Here is a 20,939-nt window from a genome sequence, read left to right as displayed (position 1 = left end):
AATACCATTAGCATTACCTAAAAAAGGAAATTGTTAAGGTTTTCTTTATCTCATACTTAGGTTGCTTAATACATAATTTATTGATTTTACCGATGGACAGAACTCAATATTAGGCATTGTGAGGTGCATATGGGTGTGAAACAGAACGTTACAAGGTAAAGAAACATACACATTCATTAAAAACACAGATTGACAAAGGTCTAAGAGAGGTATATTTTCTAAAAGGCTATAAGAAGAAAATGGGCAGAAGAAAATCCTGAGATTTAAATACATCAGACTTTGTGAAGAGAATTATTTTGGGGCCATGCTTTAAAAAATGGATGAAGACTTTGGCAAATGGGAAGAGTGAGAAAGAAAATCCAGGCAAAAATACTAAAAATAGAAGATACAAGTTATATTTTGCAGAATGATCTTACTGCTTCCCAATTTTAGCCACTGCTTTCACTTTTCTATCCAAATCTTCAACCCCAATAGGCTTTCACTTTTCTATCCCAATCCCCAACCCAGTTATCCCTTCTGAACTCCAGACACCTACTGTCCACTAAACATCTCTACTGGAATGTCTCTAGGCAGCAATGAGCCACATATTCTCTCGCTGCTGCTGTTGGTTCTCATTCATATCGAATAGCCTTTACTTTATAGCCTGATAGGACTGTTGTGAAAACTAAGTGGCTTGATGTTTATAAGGAGCCTTGCAGAGTGACCAGCAGTGGTTGGCTCCTTTCACCTTTCCTCTCCTTCAGCAGTCCCAGCCTTGATAATGGCATCACTATCAACTAAGTCAACCAAGCCAGAAACCTGGCTGTTGTGTTTGATTCTACCCTCTTTCTAGTGTCTATGTCCAATAAATAACTATGCACAATTCATTCCACCTCCTGAATGTCTCTGCAAGTTGTCTTCACCTTTTTATTTCCATGTATATAAAACTTTCCATGGAAGGCAAACCTTCCATTCATTATTTCCAACGTGGATTATCTCAGAAGTCCCCTAGGTGGTCTCCCTGCTTCTAGTCTGGTTTATTCCAGTCTATTCTACACATTTTTATGAGAGGAATCTTCTCTATGGAAAAAACCTGATTTATGAAACCTTCATACTTGGAACATGTCATGGTTCCACATGGCCTTAAACATAAGTTCCTGTCCTTCTCTGCATAGCTAAACTTTATGCAGCCTCCTAAACAAGTCAGGCTCTCTCCTACACCTTGCCATTATAAATAACTCCTTCCTCTCTGCAAAATTCTATTTCCTTATTTTGCCTGACTGCTCAGATTAAAAGGAAGCAGAATCACAGAAATTCCCAAATTTGAAGATTATCTTCTCATGGGGAAAAGAGACAAAAAAACAAATAAAATATAATATTTACTATAATAATAAATAGATAATTTTAAATACAGTATCAGAAAAGATAGATGGTCTACATATACATGATTTTGTTATGCATAAGCCAAATGAAAGAACTAGCTTGACAATTGCACATTCCCATTATAGCAAAAAAGAAAAAGAGGGCAAAAAGGTATATAGCATGCAAAACAAAGAATCTGGCGATATTAACCAAAATATGAATTCAGATTCTATATCAGTTTATCATGCAGTAGAATAATTTAATGAGTATGAGTTCAATAAATCAAGAACTCAGAGATAAAAAGATTCAATATAAGAATTAATTAAGGATGATCCAAGATGGTTGAACAGGAACAGCTCTGGATTGCAGTTCCCAGCAAAAATGCAGAGGGTGAGTGATCACTGCATTTCCAAATGAAATTCTACTGCCCACAGACCAGGAGATTCCCAGGCAAAAAAGCACCACGAGTCTCCAGTGCAGCTGTTTCAGCCAGCACAGTGGGGCTCCACTCAAAAACTCACACAAATCTAGGCGCCATTTCAACTGTTGACTGGAATGCCTGGGAGACAGAATTGCCGTTCCACTGAAAAAAAAAAGGGGGTTGAAACAGGGAGCCACCTCCACAAAGACCAGCAATCTGAAATGCTCTGGATTGAGAGCTTCACAGCAAACACAGCTGGACCTGGGATGGTCCAGATCTGTCAGGGGAAGGGCGTCTGCCATTACCAAGGCAGTCTGCCATTACTGAGGCAGTCCACCATTATCGAGGCAGTCCGCCTTTACAGAGGCAGTCCGCAATTACGAAGGTAGTTCTAACTATATCCCTAAAAAACAAAACTGAAAGAAAGTTCACACAGCAGCTGGGCAGAGCCCACAGCAGCTCAGCAACACCTCTGCTGGAAGACTGTGACTAGGCTACCTCCTTGCTGGGCAGGGCATCTCTGAAAAAAGGTAGAAGCGTGACAGGAACTTACAAATAAAGCCCCATATTCCAAGGACAGAGCACCTGGGGGAAAAAAAGGCAGTTATGAGTTCCACTGCAGCAGAATTAAACGTACCTGCCCAGCAGCTCTGAACAGAACAATGGCACTCACAGCTCAGGACTTGAGCTCCTATAAGGGACAGACTGTCTCCTCAAGCAGCTCCCCAACCCCCGTATATCCAGAGACACCTCATAAAGGAGAGCTCAGGCTAATATCTGGTGGGTATCCTTCTGGGACGAAGATAACAGAAGAAGAAACTGGCAGCAACCCTTACTGTTCTGCAGCTGCTGTAGGTGACCCCCAGGCAAGCAGGGTCTGGAGTGGACCTCCAGCAGTCCTACAGCAGAAGGGCCTGTTGGAAGAAAAACTAAGAAACAGAAAGAAATAACTTCATCATCAACCAAAAGGATATCCAGAGACCCCACCTGAAAGCCACCAACCACAAAGACCACAGGTAGATAAATCCACAAAGATGGGAAGAAACCAGTGCAAAAAGGATGAAAACAAAACCAGCACACCTCTCCTCCTCCAAGGGATCACAACTCCTCACCAGCAAGGGAATAAGGCTGGATGGATAATGAGTCTGATGAATTGACAGAAACGGGCTTCAGAAGGTGGGTAATAACAAACTTCTCTGAGCTAAAAGAAAATGTTCTAACACAATGCAAAGAAGCTAAGAACCTTGAGAAAAGGATTGACAAAATGCTAACTAGAATAAACAGCTTAGAGAGGAATATAAATGAATTGATGGAGCTGAAAAACACAACATGACAACTTCGTGAAGCATACACAAGTTTCAATAGCCGAATTGACCAAACAGAAGAAAGGATATCAGAGACTGAAGATCAACTCAATGAAATAAAATGAGAAGGCAAGATTAGAAAAAAAAAAGTAAAAAGAAATGAACAAAGTCTCCAAGAAATATGGGATTATATGAAAAGACCTAATCTACTTTTAATGGTATACCTGAATGTGACGGAGAGAATTTATCCAAGCTGGAAAACACTCATCAGGATATTTTCCAGGAAAACTTCCCCAACCTAGCAAGGTAGGTCAATATTCAAGTCCAGGAAATACAGAGAACACCACAAAGATATTCCTCAAGAAGAGCAACCCCAAGGCACATAATCATCAGATTCACCAGGGTTGAAATGAAGGAAAAAATGCCAAGGGCAGCCAGAGAGAAAGGTCAGGTTATTAGATCCATATCCTTTGAACCTTTCTCACAAAGAGGCCATGCCCTTTTTTGTCTACCACTCTTTCTCAAGACTCCCTTACCTTCTTGAGGCTTTAGGAAACCCCTGCCAGTTTTCTATACATCACAGTGAAATGTGAGGGCCTTGAGGCCACCACAGGAACCACTTGCTTGGGTGGCCATGTTGGATATAAAAGATTCTCTATAAGGCTTGCCATTCCCACCCTGCTACTTGAGAAGATTAAACGTACATGAGAGGACTTCAAAAAGTTCACAGGGAACTGGAATTAAAAATAGAAAATAGAAAATATAAACTTTATTTATCAACATAAGTTTCATGAAGCTCAAGACACATTTGTTAGTGATGATACCAGCCATCTAATCCATCCCTAAAGTACTGAGGGTCCTAGGAATTTAATGTTGTCAATTCACATTAATAACTGAAAAAAATGGATGCCTTTTAAAGATATTTTTAAGATTAGAAAACAAAAAGGACTGCAAGGTGGATATCTAATAATTTCCCATCTAAACTCTCACAAAATTGCCCTTGTTTGATTAGAGGAATGAGTAGGAGCATTATCACAGTAGAGAAGGACTCTCTGATAAAGCTTTCCTGGGCATTTTTCTGCTAAAAGTTTGGCTGTCTCAAAACACTCTCACAAGAAGATGTTATTATTCTTTGACCCTTCAGAAAATTAACAAGCAGAATGCCTTGAGCATCCCACAAAACCATTTCCATGACCTTTGACTAGGCCAGTTTTGCTCTGGCTGGCCCACTTCCACCTCTTGGTAGCCATTACTTTGATTGTACTTTGTCTTCAGGATCATAGTGGTAAATCCATTTTTCATCTCTTTTGTACATTTAAAAAAAAAAAATGCTTCAGGATCTGATCCTACATGTTTAAAATTTTTATTGAAAGTTCTGCTCTTGTGTGCAGCTGATCTGGGCACAATAGTTTTGGCAACCATTGAGTGGGAAGTTTGCTCATCATCTTTAATTTTTCAGATTGTGTAAACTGAACTAATTGAGATTTCTACAGTGTTGGCTGTTGTTTGCACTGTTAATCATTACTCCTCTTCAATTAGGGCATGAGCAAGGTAAATTTTTTCCTCATAAATTCATGTAGATGGTCTACTGCTAGGAGTTTTCTCTTCAAAATTATTTCTTCCCCTCCTACAATGAGTTATGACTCTGAAAACTGCTGACTGCCTTGCATTATTGTCCCCATAAACTTCCTAAGGCATCAGTGATTTCACTCTTCTTCCACCAAGCTTTACCATAAATTTGATGTTTTGTCTTACATTTACTTTAGAAGAATTCAAGTTGCTCTGATTAGGTACCCTTTTCAAACTGATGTCTTATCCTTCTTTGTGCTTCAAACTAGATTTTATTTAGCCATGTAATGGTAAGTTATTATGAATTTATTTTTGTGCAAAAAAAATTGAAAGCCATGCATTTTTTTCATAATACACATTTTCCATTAACTTATTGAAGAGACTCTTATGAGTTTCTATCAAATTTCTCTTGTCAAACTGTTCTTTCCAAGATTTTCCCCAAAGTGGTAGAATCTTAGGCCTGCACTAAGGAATCCGCCAAGTCTATATATAGTTACCACATGTCCAATATTCCCCATTCTCCCAGCTGCTCAAAATTTTTTCTACTTTCGAGAAGGAAAATGGCTATTTTATATATTCTTTATCATTTTATGGTCAATGTTACAAATGCTATGATTCTGAATCCCAAAATATTTGACGCTTGATATTTTAGTTCAAGCATTAAGAACTCAAGAATTCTTTTTCTCTCTCAAAAGTCTGGCCCTTGACATTAAAAACCCTAGCCTTCAAATCTATGACTTTTGCTAGCTTTATAAAAGTGTACTTGTGAGCTTAAAAGACAAAATTTTACTCTTTTTCTCTTTCAATTCTTTCCAGTAAATATAGAAAGCCCATGATTCCACTTCAGTTATGAGAGAAATAATAGAGATTAAAAAATATAAAAAGACACACAAAAATTAATATTAAAATATCAATCCAGGTTGGGCGTGGTGGCTCACTCCTGTAATCCCAGCACTTTGGGAGGCCAAGGTGGGCAGATCATGAGGTCAGGAGATCTAGACCATCCTGGCCAACACGGTGAAACCCTGTCTCTACTAAAAATACAAAAAAATAGCTGGGTGTGGTGGCATGCATCTGTAATCCCAGCTACTCGGGAGGCTGAGGCAGGAGAATCACTTGAACCCAGGAGGTGGAGACTGGAGTGAGCTGAGATTGTGCCACTGCAATCCAGACTGGCAACAGAGTGAGACTCCATCTCAATATCTATCTATCTATCTATCTATCTATCTATCTATCTATCTATCTATCTGTCTGTCTGTCTGTCTCTCTATCTCCAATACATAATTAATTAATCCAATACATAAATATAGAGCCCTGGAGTAAAGAAACATAAGCAAAGATGAGGCAATGAGAACTGGATTCATTTAATATATCAAACTAAGACTAAACAACAAGGGGAGTAATTATTGTGTTTTTCTGTGTTGCTTAAGTGTTTATATGCTAAAGGTGTAATAGCTATTTTGAAGTAACAAAATCTTGAAATTGTAATTTTTAGCAGACTGTCCAGGAAGCCTTACCTGGCACCCACCTATATGTACTCACTGCAACCTGCATCCACACCATCATAGCACTCATCACACTGTATTATGTTTGCTTTCTATTTCCTCCACAGTATGCAAATTCAGGACAGTGACATGGTCTTTATGTCCTCAATACTTCGTACCATGTCTAGCACATTATAAATATTTAATAGATGTGCTCAATGAACACATGAATGCTTGAAAGAATAAATGAATGGATAATTAACATTTATTGAACTCTTACTATGCTCTGGGCATTGTCCTAAGTGTTTTGTGTCTGTTAACTTCTAATTATCACAACAACCCCATAAGACTGGTACAAATTATTACCCCCATTTTATAGATGAGGAAATATAGGCACAGAGAGGAAAAGCGTGATTATGTAAATGAATAAATGAGTGTTTCTATTTGACTCGAGCATAAATTTTTTGAAATAAAGCTGAGAAGGTAGGTTTGGTCCATATTAAACAGGGCTTGTGTGCCTTGCTAAAAAATATAGACTTACTCCTAGTAAATATTGTCAGTATCCCACATTTAATCTACAGAATGTTAATAGGTGTTGCATATGAAAAGGGAGTTCCATCTTTAAAGTGAAAAACTTTGAGTATAACAGTGTTAAAGAGAAATTCTCAGAGCTTTTCAAATTATAAAGAGCATTGTGATTCTTTTTAAGAAGCTGAAATAGTATGCAGTTTTCCCCTAAAATACCTTGCCAAGAAATTCACAGACTTAGTATTGAGCAGAACATGCTAATGGATTGATTCAGTGGGAAAACAGTAAAAATTATTAAGCAGGAAAGTAAATGTTATTTATAGAAATTATTTCTAGCTGTGATATATTAAATCCATTGCATATCGACTAAATTTTCAGGCTAGACTATATTCAAGTGTTGGCTCTACCGTTGATCGGCTATGTAATCAACATCAAGAATTTAATCTTTTTTCTTGTAAGTAAAATAAAAATAATAGTATTTACTTCATATGCTTACTGTGAGAATTAAATAAACCATCCATATAAATTGATGAGCACAAAGCCCAGCCTATACTAAATATTCTATTCATGTCTGCTATAATTATTTTGTAGTTGCCCAAGTGGCATGTAGTAAAGACATATAAATAGGAAAATTGTATTTGAAATTGTAAAATAAGCAAAAAAATTGAACAAACATGTCACAAAACAACATATTTAAATAACCAATAAACAAGAAAAGATAATCAAGATAACTGGGAATCCAAAGGATAAAATTAAAACCATAGAATACCACCTAGTGCAAATGGTGAAAAAATTTACATTAACAAGTATTGGCAGTAGAACTTCACAACCTGCCATACATTGCTGGTAGGAGTATAAATTATTAGTACCATTTTGGAAACTATTTGGCAATATCCACTAAAGTGAAACATAAATGCACACACACTTATTTATGACTTAGAAACTCTATTACTATGTGTGCACCAAGAGAAATATGCACAAGCATGGAGCAAAAATAAGAATATTCAAAGCAGTATTATTCATTTATTGGATATAATTCAAATGTCTATCAAGAGTAAAATGGATAAATTATGATATGAATTAACTACTGCTACAAACAAGGTAGATGAATGTCACAAACATAAAACTGAGCAAAAGGAAGCAGCTGCAAAATGGTACATGTTTTAAAACTTGATGTATAAAGTTTAAAATATGCAAATCTAATCTATAGCAACAATAATAAAATTGGCATTTGCATTTGGGGAGGGAATAATGACTGGATGAAAGTATGAAGAAGGCTTTTGGGTGTTTAGCTAGAGTTCTATTTCTAGACATGTGCAGTGATTATATGAGTGTGCTCACTTTTTACAAATAATTGAGCTGTATGCTTAATGATTTGTGTACATTTGTGTCAATATTATACTTCAGCATAAAAGTTTACTTAAAATGTAAGAAAATACTAGGCCCGATCTCGTCTGATCTCAGAAGCTAAGCAGGGTCGGGCCTGGTTAGTACTTGGATGGGAGACTGTCTGGAAATACCAGGTGCTATAGGCTTTAAAAAAATAATAATAATAAATAAAAATTTTTTAAAAAAGAAAATACTGGGCTATAATCAGGGATACTTAGGAAACTGAGTTAATGTAGAGGAATTGACATGAGAAAATGTCAAATATGGACCCCAGTTTTCAGCCTGTAGGAACAAGAGGACAGTGCAAAGTTAGAGACTATTGCAATAGGCTCCAAACTGATTTTTCAAATATCCATTGCTACCCAGCTGACACAATACTGCTAATATTCCTGAATCATTTTAAATCCCCACCTCAAAAACCTTTCATTGTTTCTAGAAAATGCAACTATTTCTAAACCTGAAGAATGAAGTCTAATTTCTTTGGCTTTACATCTAGATTCTCTCAATTTTGCTGTTCGTCCCCCTCCCTGGACCTTCCACTTCAACTCTAACTGATGCTTATATGTACTGTCTCCAGAGCATGGCACATCTGCCCTGACTCCAAGTCCTTGTCCATGGTATGCCCATGGCTTAGAAGGCCATCATCTCCCTGATACTAGGGCCATCATCTCCCTAATAAGTCTCACCTTTCCTTCCAGGAACATGTTAGTCTTCCTTCAGAGCACCATCCTAATTTCCAAAGATGACAGAATTATTTCACTTTCCTAACTAGGTAATCATTGTTTTTACCACTAGGTAATACTTAGCAAAAAACTGTTTTATTGGTCTTCGATTTCCTTTCTTTTCTTCCATTTTCCCTCCCTCTCTACCTCCCTCTCCCCTTTCTACCTTCCTTTCTTCTTTTCCATCCTTTTTTATTTCTCCATAGTCTTGCTAGCATATTTATGTACCTATTCCATATACTCACTGAGAGTCTCAGTTCTTAACATGATATTTTATATTTATCTGGGCCTGGCATATAGAAGATCCTCAAAAAAAATGTTTATTGATAACAATTTGCCTAAAGTCAAAGACACAGACACATTGAAGAGCAAAACACATACAAGAACATAGATTTGCCTATTTCTAACCCTGAGCCAGTTCAATTAAATCATTAGACTTCAAACTTTTCAAATCTGTAATTATATCATTAAAATTTTTTGAGGTACCATGGAAACAACACAGAAAGAAAGAAAAAAGAAAAAAAAATTTTTTTGAGGATATATCACTAATATGTATATTTTTACTAAAGAATTATATAAATGTATCATTCAAAAATGTGCACTAAAATATGCAAATGTAAAAATTGACTTTTTAAAAAATAGTGTATATGAAACAAACAGAATTTTTATCTTCTTCATAGTAGTGGCTACAAACATTTAAAAACAAAGTTCATTGATAAATCCATATGTTACAAAAGCTTCTTGAAATTTTCTGACATGCTTTGATGAGCTTCGGTGTTCATCTTATGATGTGGCTTCTGAGAGGACTGCAGACGTAGAAATATTCATTCTGTCTTTTACTAGTTTTTTTCCTTACATTTGCATTATTGGCATTATCTTTGATCTGCATTTTCTTTCTGGAATCATTTTAAGCCGCTTGTTCACTTGTAAGAGTAAGCTAATGGGACAGTAAACAGATACCCTTTCTTCAGTATCCCATGCCCCCCACAGATAACCCTTACCAGTGTCAGTCCATTTGTGAAATACATGATATCAATCTAAATATGAAATAACATGGCAAAGCCACTGTCAATCTGTACATGATACACTGGCAAATCCTAATTTGTCTTCTACTTTTATATGACAAATAAAACAAAAACCTCTAAAACTTTCATTGTATACCTTTGTTTTATTACACCTTGTACCTGTGTTTTCTTACACCCTTCACTTTAAAAACAGGCATACTATTTTCTTCATAGGAAGAGGATTTCATCCATTCTTCCAATCATTCTAGACTATCTTACTGTAGAAGTTCTGAAGAGTGGGGGCATAGCTAATTCTTACTGGTAGACACCAAATTAATGCTACTAACCATTACCCATATCAGTAGCCTTTGTATTTGCTATTATTTCTTACTACCATTCCTTATTACTCAGTCTCTATCCATGTTAGTTAAAGTTACGATTTGGTTAGTGGAAATTATTTTGGAAATTTGTATGAAAGAATTGTTCTATATACTTTAACAGTAAATGTCATTGTGTCTAAAGAAACATTGTGCCAACTTTTAACCTGATGGTTAATTTTTTTTCTGTGTTACTTGTGCTTTACCTCTGTCTTTAAGTATAAAACCATTCTATCATTTTTTCCCTGTAACTGGAAGTTTCAGTATGACAGTCAATCGACTGGCTACCAGAAACCATGTGATGTAGGTTATTCTGGGCACCCAAAACATATGCTAACATAAATCAGAAGCAGGACAGTTGGCATGAAAGAGTAGGGGGCAGAGTAGTAAAGGACTCGGCGGTATTTGCATCCCAGTTAGTAACTACATGTTCCAGGACAAATTACTTTCAGCTTCAATGTTCATGTTTATAATAATATCTACTTCTCAGGGTTGTCATGAGAATTATATAAGATAATGTGTGTAAAGTGCCTGACATCTACCAGATGCCTAATAAATGGTAGATGTTAGTGCTGTTATTATTATTTCTATTATTAAACTTCCTACAGGGAGGAGTGTTACCTTGCTTTTTCACTTAGCTTACTTAATGTAGTTATATACTGTATCATCTACTTCTTCCTTCTGTGCAAATAGGTTGGTTTTTTAGAATAGGAGTTTGCACTAAAATTAAATGGGTATTTTTATTGAAACACCCTGCAGGTTCATTTTTGCAGGGAGCAGAGAAATCCATATCCCTGATTCGAGGTGGAAGGAGTGAGTATGCAGCAGCTTTGGCATGGGAGAAAGGGAGCTCTGGTCTGGAGGAGAAGACATTTTCTGAGTGGTTAGAATCAGTGAAGGAAAATCCTGTTGTGGTTGACTTTGAGGTAAGAATAAAAATTATTCCAGGTAAGAGACCTAAAGTAGTTCTCAAGCAGCCCAAATTGCACATCACACAATTTATTTTCCATTTTCATTTCGGACAATAAAGGAAATGTCGAAATGTCTTTCTTTAGCATTCATGCACAATGTACCTTTTTTTATTATTATACTTTAAGTTCTGGGGTACATGTGCAGAATGTACAGGATTGCTACATAGGTATACACATGCCATGGTGGTTTGCTGCACCTATCAACCCGTTATCTACATTAGGTATTTCTCCTAATGCTATCCCTCCTCTAGCCCCCCACCCCCCAATAGGCCCCAATGTCTGATGTTCCCCTCTCTCTGTCCATGGGTTCTCATTATTCAACTCCCACTTATGAGCAAGAACATGCGGTGTTTCGTTTTCTCTTCTTGTATTAGTTTGCTGAAAATGATGATTTCCAGTTTCATTCATGTCCCTGCAAAGGACAGGAACTCATCATTTTTATGGCTGCATAGTATTCCATGGTGTATATGTGCCACATTTTCTTTATCCAGTCTATCCTTGATGGGCATTGAGGTTGGTTCCAAGTCTTTGCTATTGTGAACAGAGCTGCAATAAACATACATGTGCATGTGTCTTTATAGTAGGATGATTTATAATCCTTCTATAAATAGAAGTATATATCCAGTAATCAGATTGCTAGGTCAAATGCTATTTCTAGTTCTAGATCCTTGAGGAATCGCCACACTGTCTTCCACAATGGTTGAATTAATTTACACTCCCTCTAACAGTGTAAAAGCATTCCTAATTCTCCACATCCTCTCCAGCATCTCTTTGTTTCTTGACTTTTTAATGATCACCATTCTAACTGGTATGAGATTGGATCTTATTGTGGTTTTGATTTGCATTTCTCTAATGACTAGTGATGATGAGCTTCTTTTAATACGTTTATTGGCTGCATAAATGTCTTCTTTTGAGAAGTGCCTGTTCATATCCTTTGCCTACTTTTTGATAGGGTTATTTGTTTTTGTTTTGTAAATTTGTTTAAGTTCTTTGTAGATTCTGGATATTAGCCCTTAGTTAGATGGATAGATGGCAAAAATTTTCTCCTATTCTGTAGGTTGCGTGTTCATGCTGATGATAGTTTCTTTTGCTGTGCAGAAACTCTTTAGTTTAGTTAGATTCCATTTGTCTATTTTGGCTTTTGTTGCCACTGGTGTTTCAGTCATGAAGTCTTTGTCCTGAATGGTATTGCCTATGCTTTCTTCTACGGTTTTTATGGTTGTAGGTCTTACATTTAAGTCCTTAATCCATCTTGAGTTAATTTTTTTATAAGGTGTAAGGAAGGGATCCAGTTTCAGCTTTCTGCATATGGCTAGCCAGTTTTCCCAATACCATTTATGAAATAAGGAATCCTTTCTCCATTGCTTGTTGTCAGGTTTGTCAAGGATCAGATGGTTGTAGATGTGTGGTGGTATTTCTGAGGCTTCTGTTCTGTTCCATTGGTCTGTATACCTGATGTGGTACCAGTACCATGCCGTTTTGGTTACTGTAGCCTTGTTTGAAGTCACATAACATGATGCCTCCAGTTTTGTTCTTTTTGCTTAGACTTGTCTTGGCTATGTGGGCTCCTTTTTCATTCAATATAAAATTTAAAGTAGTTTTTTTCTAATTCTATGAAGAAAGTCAATGGTAGCTTGATGGGAATAACATTGAATCTATAAATTACTTTGGGCAGTATGGCCATTTTCACAATATTTATTCTTCCTAACCATGAGCATGGAATTTTTTCCGTTTGTTTGTGTCCTCTAATTTCCTTGAGCAGTGGTTTATAGTTCTCCTTGAAGAGGTTCTTCACATCCCTTGTAAGTTGTACTCTTAGGTATTTTATTCTCTTTGTAGCAATTGTGAATGGAAGTTCACTCATGATTTGGCTCTCTATTATTGGTGTATAGGAATGCCTGTGATTTTTGCACATTGATTTTGTATCCTGAGACTTTGCTGAAGTTGCTTATCAGCTTAAGGAGACTCTAGGCTGAGGCGATAGGGTTTTCTAAATATACAATCATGTCATCTGCAAACAGACAATTTGACTTTCTCTTTTCCTAATTGAATACCCTTTATTTCTTTCTCTTGCCTGATTGCCCTGGCCAGAACTTCTTTAAACGTTAAATTGCATGTCCATCACTTCTGCTATTTAAACAAGCATTCTATAGTACGGTATTTAGAATTCCTGGCATGCATGAAGCACCAGGAAATGGAACTTAGTGAATAAAAATGCTCAAACTTGCCTTGGGTAGTACTTTTTATTTTTCCATGTGTACAATAAATCTGGTTTGTATTTTTCTTGCAACTCTTTGATGAACACCCCTAAGTCTTCATTTGTAGCTCTATGAGATAAATGAGATTTTAGATCCATTTGACTTCCTGTTTCTACTACTACTGATTGAATTTACCATTTTTGTATTTGTTGTAATTGCATTAAAAGGTGAGATTTGTTATTTATGGAATACTTTACCCACATATCAGCCATATGTCATTTAGAATCTGTTTTGCCCAAAACATATTCACATTTTTTAAATGGCCTCCAAAGAAGCCATTATGTTCATTTTATTTAAATGAAGATAAAATAGTTCAATCATTATGAAAATAGAATCATTTACATGCAGTGTGAAGATGTATTGAGCTCTACAGGTTGTGGGAGAAAAATGAGACCCAGCTGCCCTTCCGGGTACTTGCAAGTCATATTGCACTAGATGGTCATTTCTTTGAGGTTTTACAATGTTAATAAAATGAGCCATGATTTATCCATTAGCTACATTATTTGTTACTGTAATTCTTCCATTTACCCTACTGGCAAGTTTATTTCTTCATTTTCTCCCACTCCACATTTTCTCATCTAACTCCAACAAAAGCAAAAACTGTCCCTGGAAATAAAGAACATTGAAAGCCTCTCGATTCCTCTCTAGATTTTTGCTGCTTGAATCAAATTTAATGAGGTTTCAGTAGAGCAGTAAAGAGTTAACCTAACGCTTGGTCACCTAGCCCAGTGCTTTGATGCTTACATGGGATACTTAATAAATAACGTGACAGACAACCAAGTAAGCAACACCTCCCATGTAGCTTGCTTCATAGTAAAATTTCAGGGCAGGTAATTGCCATATACATCACACCTGTCCACAAGTAGAAGGCTTTTGCCTGCTAGTTCAACAAGTGGCAACACTATATTCTTCAACAGTCTCTTTGAAGTGTAGAATTTTCAGGCTGTCCCTCTCATTTCATGAGAACTGGGCAGTAATGGCAACCTATTACCAAAGGGGATGTGACTGGACCTCCTCTCTCCCATTTGCTCCTAGCTTGCCCCCATCGTGGACTTGGTAAGAAACATCCCCTGTGCAGTGACAAAACGGAACAACCTCAGGAAAGCTTTCCAGGAGTATGCAGCCAAGTTCGATCCTTGCCAGTGTGCCCCATGCCCTAATAATGGCCAACCCATGCTCTCAGGGACTGAATGTCTGTGTGTGTGTCAGAGCGGCACCTATGGTGAGAACTGTGAGAGACGGTCTCCAGATTATAAATCCAGTAAGTATCAGGAATCTGTGGTGAGGTAGACACGTTTTCCCCTCCAAAGAATATTCTAAGTTGGTCAATTAAAAAGAAACGAAACTTCTATTAGGAGCCTCCACCTTGTACAGGCTCACAAGGAAGATAAACCTGCAAAAAGTGTGAGTCTTAGCTGTAAACTACCAGCTATGTGACCTTGGGAAAGTTACCTAGTTTCCCTATGCCTCGATCTGTTCATCCATAAAATGGGGATAACATCAGTATCTATCTAAGGAATATAAATATATTATATATGTATCTCAAAAATACATGCACAATGCTCATAACATAAAAAATCAAACATAAGTAAAATATGTAATACTGATATTATAAGCCTCTTATGTATTGTAATATAGAAGAAGGATGGCCTTGTAATAAAAGATAAATTAAGTGACAACCAAAGTTTTCATACAGGACTAAGTAATGTTTATAGTTACGTCACATCCTCCTTAGAAACAGGGTAAGGCGTGAGAGTAAGAATATATTCTACCACAATTAAAAATGCAATTTAATATGTATCTATTAAGAAGATGTTCATGTTTATACATATATGAGTGTACATTTTTAAAAGGCCTCCAAAGCAAAGAGTACAGAGGTTAACAGTTGAAAATACTTCATAATGGTTGCCATTTTATTTAGGCTTGTGGGAACAAAGCCTAAAAGGAAATCAGGAAATGTACCAGGCCCCTTCCACAGGCAGTTTCTTTTAATCCTCAGAATAACCCTATCAGATTCCACAAAGGAAGTCACTCAGCTAAAAAGTGAGGAAACCAGGTTGGCCTTGCTTCAAAACCTAAATTCAGCTGCGCCATGATCCATGGGGGTGAGTCTTCCTTTGTTCCAGATGCAGTAGATGGACACTGGGGCTGTTGGTCTTCCTGGAGTACCTGTGATGCTACTTATAAGAGATCGAGAACCCGAGAATGCAATAACCCTGCCCCACAACGAGGAGGGAAACGCTGTGAGGGGGAGAAGCGACAAGAGGAAGACTGCACATTTTCAATCATGGAAAACAAGTAAGGCCGGGTAAGGGGAAAGAATGGGTCATTTCCCCCTAACTCTCACTAACATTGAGAATTCAAATGGCTGTTAGTCTACTGCTAAGTAAAGAAACAATTAGAAGTTTACCTGTGCCAGCACAGAATATTAATGAGGCATTGGGTCTGCTGCTCTGCCTTTTTCTGTATGTAATGTTTTCTGTTTAATACATATATGTATATAGTGTATATATATGTATACTCATAAACATATACACACATGTACATGCATATTTATGTTTCCCTTTTAGTGGACAACCATGTATCAATGATGATGAAGAAATACAAGAGGTCGATCTTCCTGAGATAGATGCAGATTCTGGGTGTCGTCAGCCAGTTCCTCCAGAAAATGGATTTATCCGGGTCAGCATCCTAATCCTCAATTTTGTTTGTAGTTTTAAAAACCTCAAATCGTATAGATTGCCTTTTAATTGGAGTTATTGTTTTCCTATTTGAATAATATCCTGTTGACTTTAAAAGTACAAAATAATATTTAGAAACACTTTGCCACTCTTCCATCTTGAATTTCCTAGAGATGTCTTCATAGCCGGTTGTTAGACTAACGGAAAGCAGATTGCTTAGGTTTCTTGGAAAGAGAAGAGAACTTCAGCGTAATATAAGATTGTATGACTTGTGAGAATTTGCAGGTAAGATCTGGCTATTTCAGAGTCTGAGCAGATACCCTTATCTAAGGAGTGTTTAGAGAAACACACTGTACATTGGCTATAATCATAGGACGTGTTTAGTCTATACTGTCTTATTAGGTTGGAAACCTGTAGAACTCTTTAAGTTTCAACTTTTTTTATTAAGCCACAATATGTTTCTAAGATTTTTTAAAAAGCTGAATACTTTCTGTCAGACAGATCTGTGACTTTAGACATAAAGTTTTCAGGTGATACATGATATCTAAAATTGATCACAGAAGGCATACTTCCTATTTCATCTTACCTTTCTTAAACTTAGTAATATCTTTACATTAATCTTTTCCCAACTATATCATACTTATGATAAAAAATCAATAGCACTCAATTCTCTAAGGCCAACAAATAGTTTTATTCATGGAGTGTAATCTGAGCTAATGTATCTTCCATATTCACTTATCTTCTGCCCATGCATAAGGACAATGTCTAAAAGTTGATGAGGAGGAAATATTTCAGAAGGAGGTAATTTTATTTAGTCTTTACTCTAGAAAAGAGGTTCTCAAACTCAACAAAGCATTGAAGGACCTGTTGAAACACAGATCACTGGGTCTCACTCGAGTTTCTGATCCAGTAGGTCTTGGGAAGCGCACAGAAATGTCCATAGCCAATACGCTCCCAGGTAATACTGATGCTGCTAGTTTAGGAGCCATGCTTTGGGAACCAATTCTTTTGAACAACAGTCAGCAATCTGTGGCCCAAATCCCAAATTTGACCTACCACTTAAAAGAAATAAAGTTTTATTTTGATTGGAACACAGCAACATTCATATGTTTACATATCATCTATGGCTACTTTCATACAATAATGGCAGAGGTGAGTAATTTCAACAGACACCATATGGCCTACAACTGACTATCCAGGCCACTTGTAGAAAAAGCTTGCTGGTCCCTGCCCTAGAACATTATCCTTAAAATCACATATTGGCAGATCCAGATACCAAAATAACTTTTAATCTATTTATGACAGCTGCATACAAACACCATTAAAATTATTGACATTCTCATTTTAAAAACACATGAAGACTTTCAACAGTGATTCATTATCCTTCTAACTCGTTTTATAAGGTTAGATTATATATTCCCATTTTCATGGATAAATTCATTTCTTATTTTACTTTGCTCTTTACCAAATGCCTGGTCTCTGTCTGGCAATAGTTTTCACTCAAATGTAATAAAATTTTAATTTTTCCTGATAAGCACCTTCTGGAATTTCTAGTGGCAAAATGTCCTTTGTATAGATTCAAATAGAAGCAGATATGCCTAATTCCAGGCTACAGCAATGATGTTATTGCACAAAAGCGTATTTATTTAATGAGTAACACACAAGTCCAACCTCTGTAGGCAAGTGACAGGGACTTTTGGCAAGGTTTTCTGTTTAGTCAGTCTACCAGATGTACTTGCCTAAGGTTGATTATTGCAACATATATGTTACAGATTAAAATAAGAAATACAAACAAAATTTTAAGGCAATAATTTCAGAAGAAATGTAAGAAAAAATGTGCAGCCTTTGAATAAAATATCCAAATCATGAGTCCATTTCCCTTGGAAACAAAGCATACCAGTAATAACCAACAGTAGGATAGTAGTTTTGCATCCAGATAATTAAGAATCTTCTAGGAGGCAAGTTTAACTGTACGACCAAGTAACAACATAAGCCGACAATTGAACTTTCACTGTTCTCAAAGTTCCCAACTTCAATTCTCAGACAACTTCCTAGTCAATTCTTGGTACTCTTACCCCTCTCAGTAAAGGAAAATTGTATGCATTACTAGCTCCTTAAGAAGGATAATGCTTTGTGTTATTTCAGCAAAGAATTGAAGCCTGGCTGTGCCAAGATTTATGAGACAGAGATCTGGTTGTGGAGTTGCCACTAAAGGGTCAGGATGGGCTGATAAACATGATAAGCACCATAAAAAACAGAGTTTTGCATGAGTTTCCTTCAGAACTGGAAGGACAGTGTGCCTCATGAAACTAGGGAAGTCAAAGATTTTTGCAAAGGACATTCTATTTGAGCTGGGTCTTGAGAGAAGGGAAGAGAGAAGGTGTTGATGATACATGGAACAGCCAAGTGGAGGCATGAAAGAGAAGTTTATGTTCAAAGAATGGTAGGGTTTTGTTTTGCTAGGGCATAGGTTTTATGGGAGGAAATGGCAGGTGAGGGTGGTAAAGTAAGTTAAAATAAATTATTCCAAACTAAGAAGTATAAGAACCACTTTACCTTGAAAATTTTAGTGAAACCCCTCCCCCCACCAACATGATGATAGTTGTACAATCCATTCATTAATTGGGAAAATATGTAATGACTCAAATTGAGTAACATTTTTAAATGATCTGCACTCAGTCACAATAGCAACTGCATATGTTTGCTTTATATGTAAGACATATTATTTATTCAGTTTATAGTGACTACATGGTGAGTATATGGTTTCTCTGTTCTAGCAAGAGTAGAAGGTCCCGTATATAAAATTTTTTGGTTTCTTCTTCTTTTTTTTTTTTTTTTTTTTGGTGTTTTGTTTGTTGGTTGGTTTTTGTTTTGAGATAGGGTTTCACTCTGTTGCCCTCATGCTGAAGTACAGTGGCACAATCATGGCTCACCACAGCCTCAATCTTCTGGGCTCAAGTAATCCTCCCACCTCAGCCTCCCAAGTTGCTGGGACCATAGGCACATGCCACCACTTCTGGCTAATTTTTTGTATTTTTGTGGAGACAGGGTTTTGCTATGTTTCCCCAGCTGGTCTCAAATTCCTGAACTCAAGTGATCCACCTGCCTCAGCCTCTCAAAGTATTGGGATTATAGGCATGAGCCACCACTCCCAGCAGGGGAGCAAGTTTTCAACTAAACAAACAAACAAAACCCTAATCAATTTAGGGAGATGGATTAGAAGAATGACCGGTTATATAAAGTTGCCCTGGTAAGAAACAATAATTACCATGAAGAAACGCAATGATGGCAATGGGAAGGAGAGGACTTCAGCAGGGTTTTTGGAAGTAGAAATTGAGAGGGGTCAACGGCTGAGGAGATCCAGAAGTGAAGGATAGAGAGGATCAGTGTGAGCCTAAAGGGCGTAGAGAGTGTTATTCATAGCATTAATAATTTCTGGTTTCTGTTTTAATGTAGAATGAAAAGAAACTATACTCGGTTGGAGAAGACGCTGAAATTTCATGCCTTACTGGCTTTGAAACTGTTGGATACCAGTACTTCAGATGCTTACCAGATGGGACCTGGAGACAAGGGGATGTGGAATGCCAACGTGAGAACTGGGCAAACCATTTTGCTTGACTACTTTACAGAATGAATGTGCCCAATATAGAAACAGTAAAATCACACTCTTAGATCAATACATTTTACTAGTTTTTAGTAATTCTAGTGAAAGATTTTGTGAAGCAGAAAATAAAAAGAAGGGCTCGTTTGCTGAAACTGGATTTCCAGATATCTCCATATTTCCATGTTCCTGCTCCTACATATCACTGTCACACACACAGGACTGTGCAGTATGCACTTCAAAAGAAATCCAGAAAATCTGCAAACTATATCCAACCACAGACATCTGCCTTGCCCAATGTTCAAATTAACGCAAATTGTTGAGCTGCAAGATGATATTTACAGTATTTATGTATCAGAAATGGGATTGTGTATAAGATGTTGTTTTCTCGAAGACGCTACTCCTTGGAGCATGTTCACATTCTTTGCTGAGAAAAAGTGAATGAGCTTTTAGGCTCTGCACATATCTGTGCTAGAGTAAAGTAAACAATGAGATTCAAACAAGGCTTGAATGGGGACTCCAAAGACTTATTGTGGGACACCATGAAGCAGAGTTCAGACCAGTGTGAATTAGAATGCCCTGCCTCTGCATCACTCACAGTGTGGTAACTTGCACTGGAAGAAATCCACTGGGGCTAAGAGAAAAGAAAGTTCTTGAAAGGAAAAGGTCCCAATGATTTCATAAAAGTTGGATGTGTGTGGGGTCAGTTCTTTAGCAAGGGAACCTCAGATAATGAAACTAAAGGGAATTTTTCAATGAAATGTCTGAGGGAAAACCTGGGATTCTTATCCCCCAGGTTTTCTGATCAAAAGGAGGTGCCAAAGCTGAACAAATAAAGTGAATCTCATCAAAATCACCTCTTCACTTGCATAAAATTTGCCTATATTTGTTGTTTTTTTCTGTGCCACTAAACACATCTGAAATGTTGCTCTCCTGCAGGGACAGAGTGCATCAAGCCAGTTGTGCAGGAAGTCCTGACAGTTACACCATTTCAGAGATTGTATAGAGTTGGTGAATCCATTGAGCTAACTTGCCCCAAAGGCTTTGTTGTTGCTGGTCCATCAAGATACACATGCCAGGGGAATTCCTGGACACCACCCATTTCAAACTCACTCACCTGTGAAAAAGGTGAGTAGCAGCTCAGTGTTCTGGGGTCTGATAAGGTGGTGTACCCTGAGATTGGTAGTATGGCTTCTACAGCCATGCTATTTCTTAAGCACAGAAATGCTAAATAAGACACAAGTTTAGACAGTGTGGGTCAAACAGGAACTATGCAACAGCTCTGCTAA

General features: G+C 37.1%; 1 protein-coding gene across 3 annotated transcripts in view; it reads left to right on the top strand.

The window, feature by feature from the left end:
• C6 (complement C6) overlaps window positions 1-20,939 on the top strand; it is a 69,506-nt gene that overhangs the window by 37,057 nt on the left and 11,510 nt on the right. For all 3 annotated transcript variants that reach the window (XM_064375939.1, XM_064375940.1, XM_064375941.1), the window contains exons 10-15: window positions 10,899-11,065; window positions 14,404-14,629; window positions 15,495-15,666; window positions 15,939-16,050; window positions 19,506-19,638; window positions 20,590-20,778. In XM_064375939.1, coding sequence (XP_064232009.1) covers window positions 10,899-11,065; window positions 14,404-14,629; window positions 15,495-15,666; window positions 15,939-16,050; window positions 19,506-19,638; window positions 20,590-20,778 — 999 coding nt within the window. The remainder of the gene's footprint in view (window positions 1-10,898; window positions 11,066-14,403; window positions 14,630-15,494; window positions 15,667-15,938; window positions 16,051-19,505; window positions 19,639-20,589; window positions 20,779-20,939) is intronic.

This window comes from Aotus nancymaae, unplaced genomic scaffold (assembly GCF_030222135.1).
Source record: "Aotus nancymaae isolate 86718 unplaced genomic scaffold, 86718_ANA_hifiasm-v0.15.2.pri h1tg000014l, whole genome shotgun sequence".
NCBI classification, from domain to species: domain Eukaryota; kingdom Metazoa; phylum Chordata; class Mammalia; order Primates; family Aotidae; genus Aotus; species Aotus nancymaae.
The sequence above is the reverse complement of the archived record's forward strand: the minus strand, read 5'-3'. Positions and strand labels throughout refer to the sequence as shown.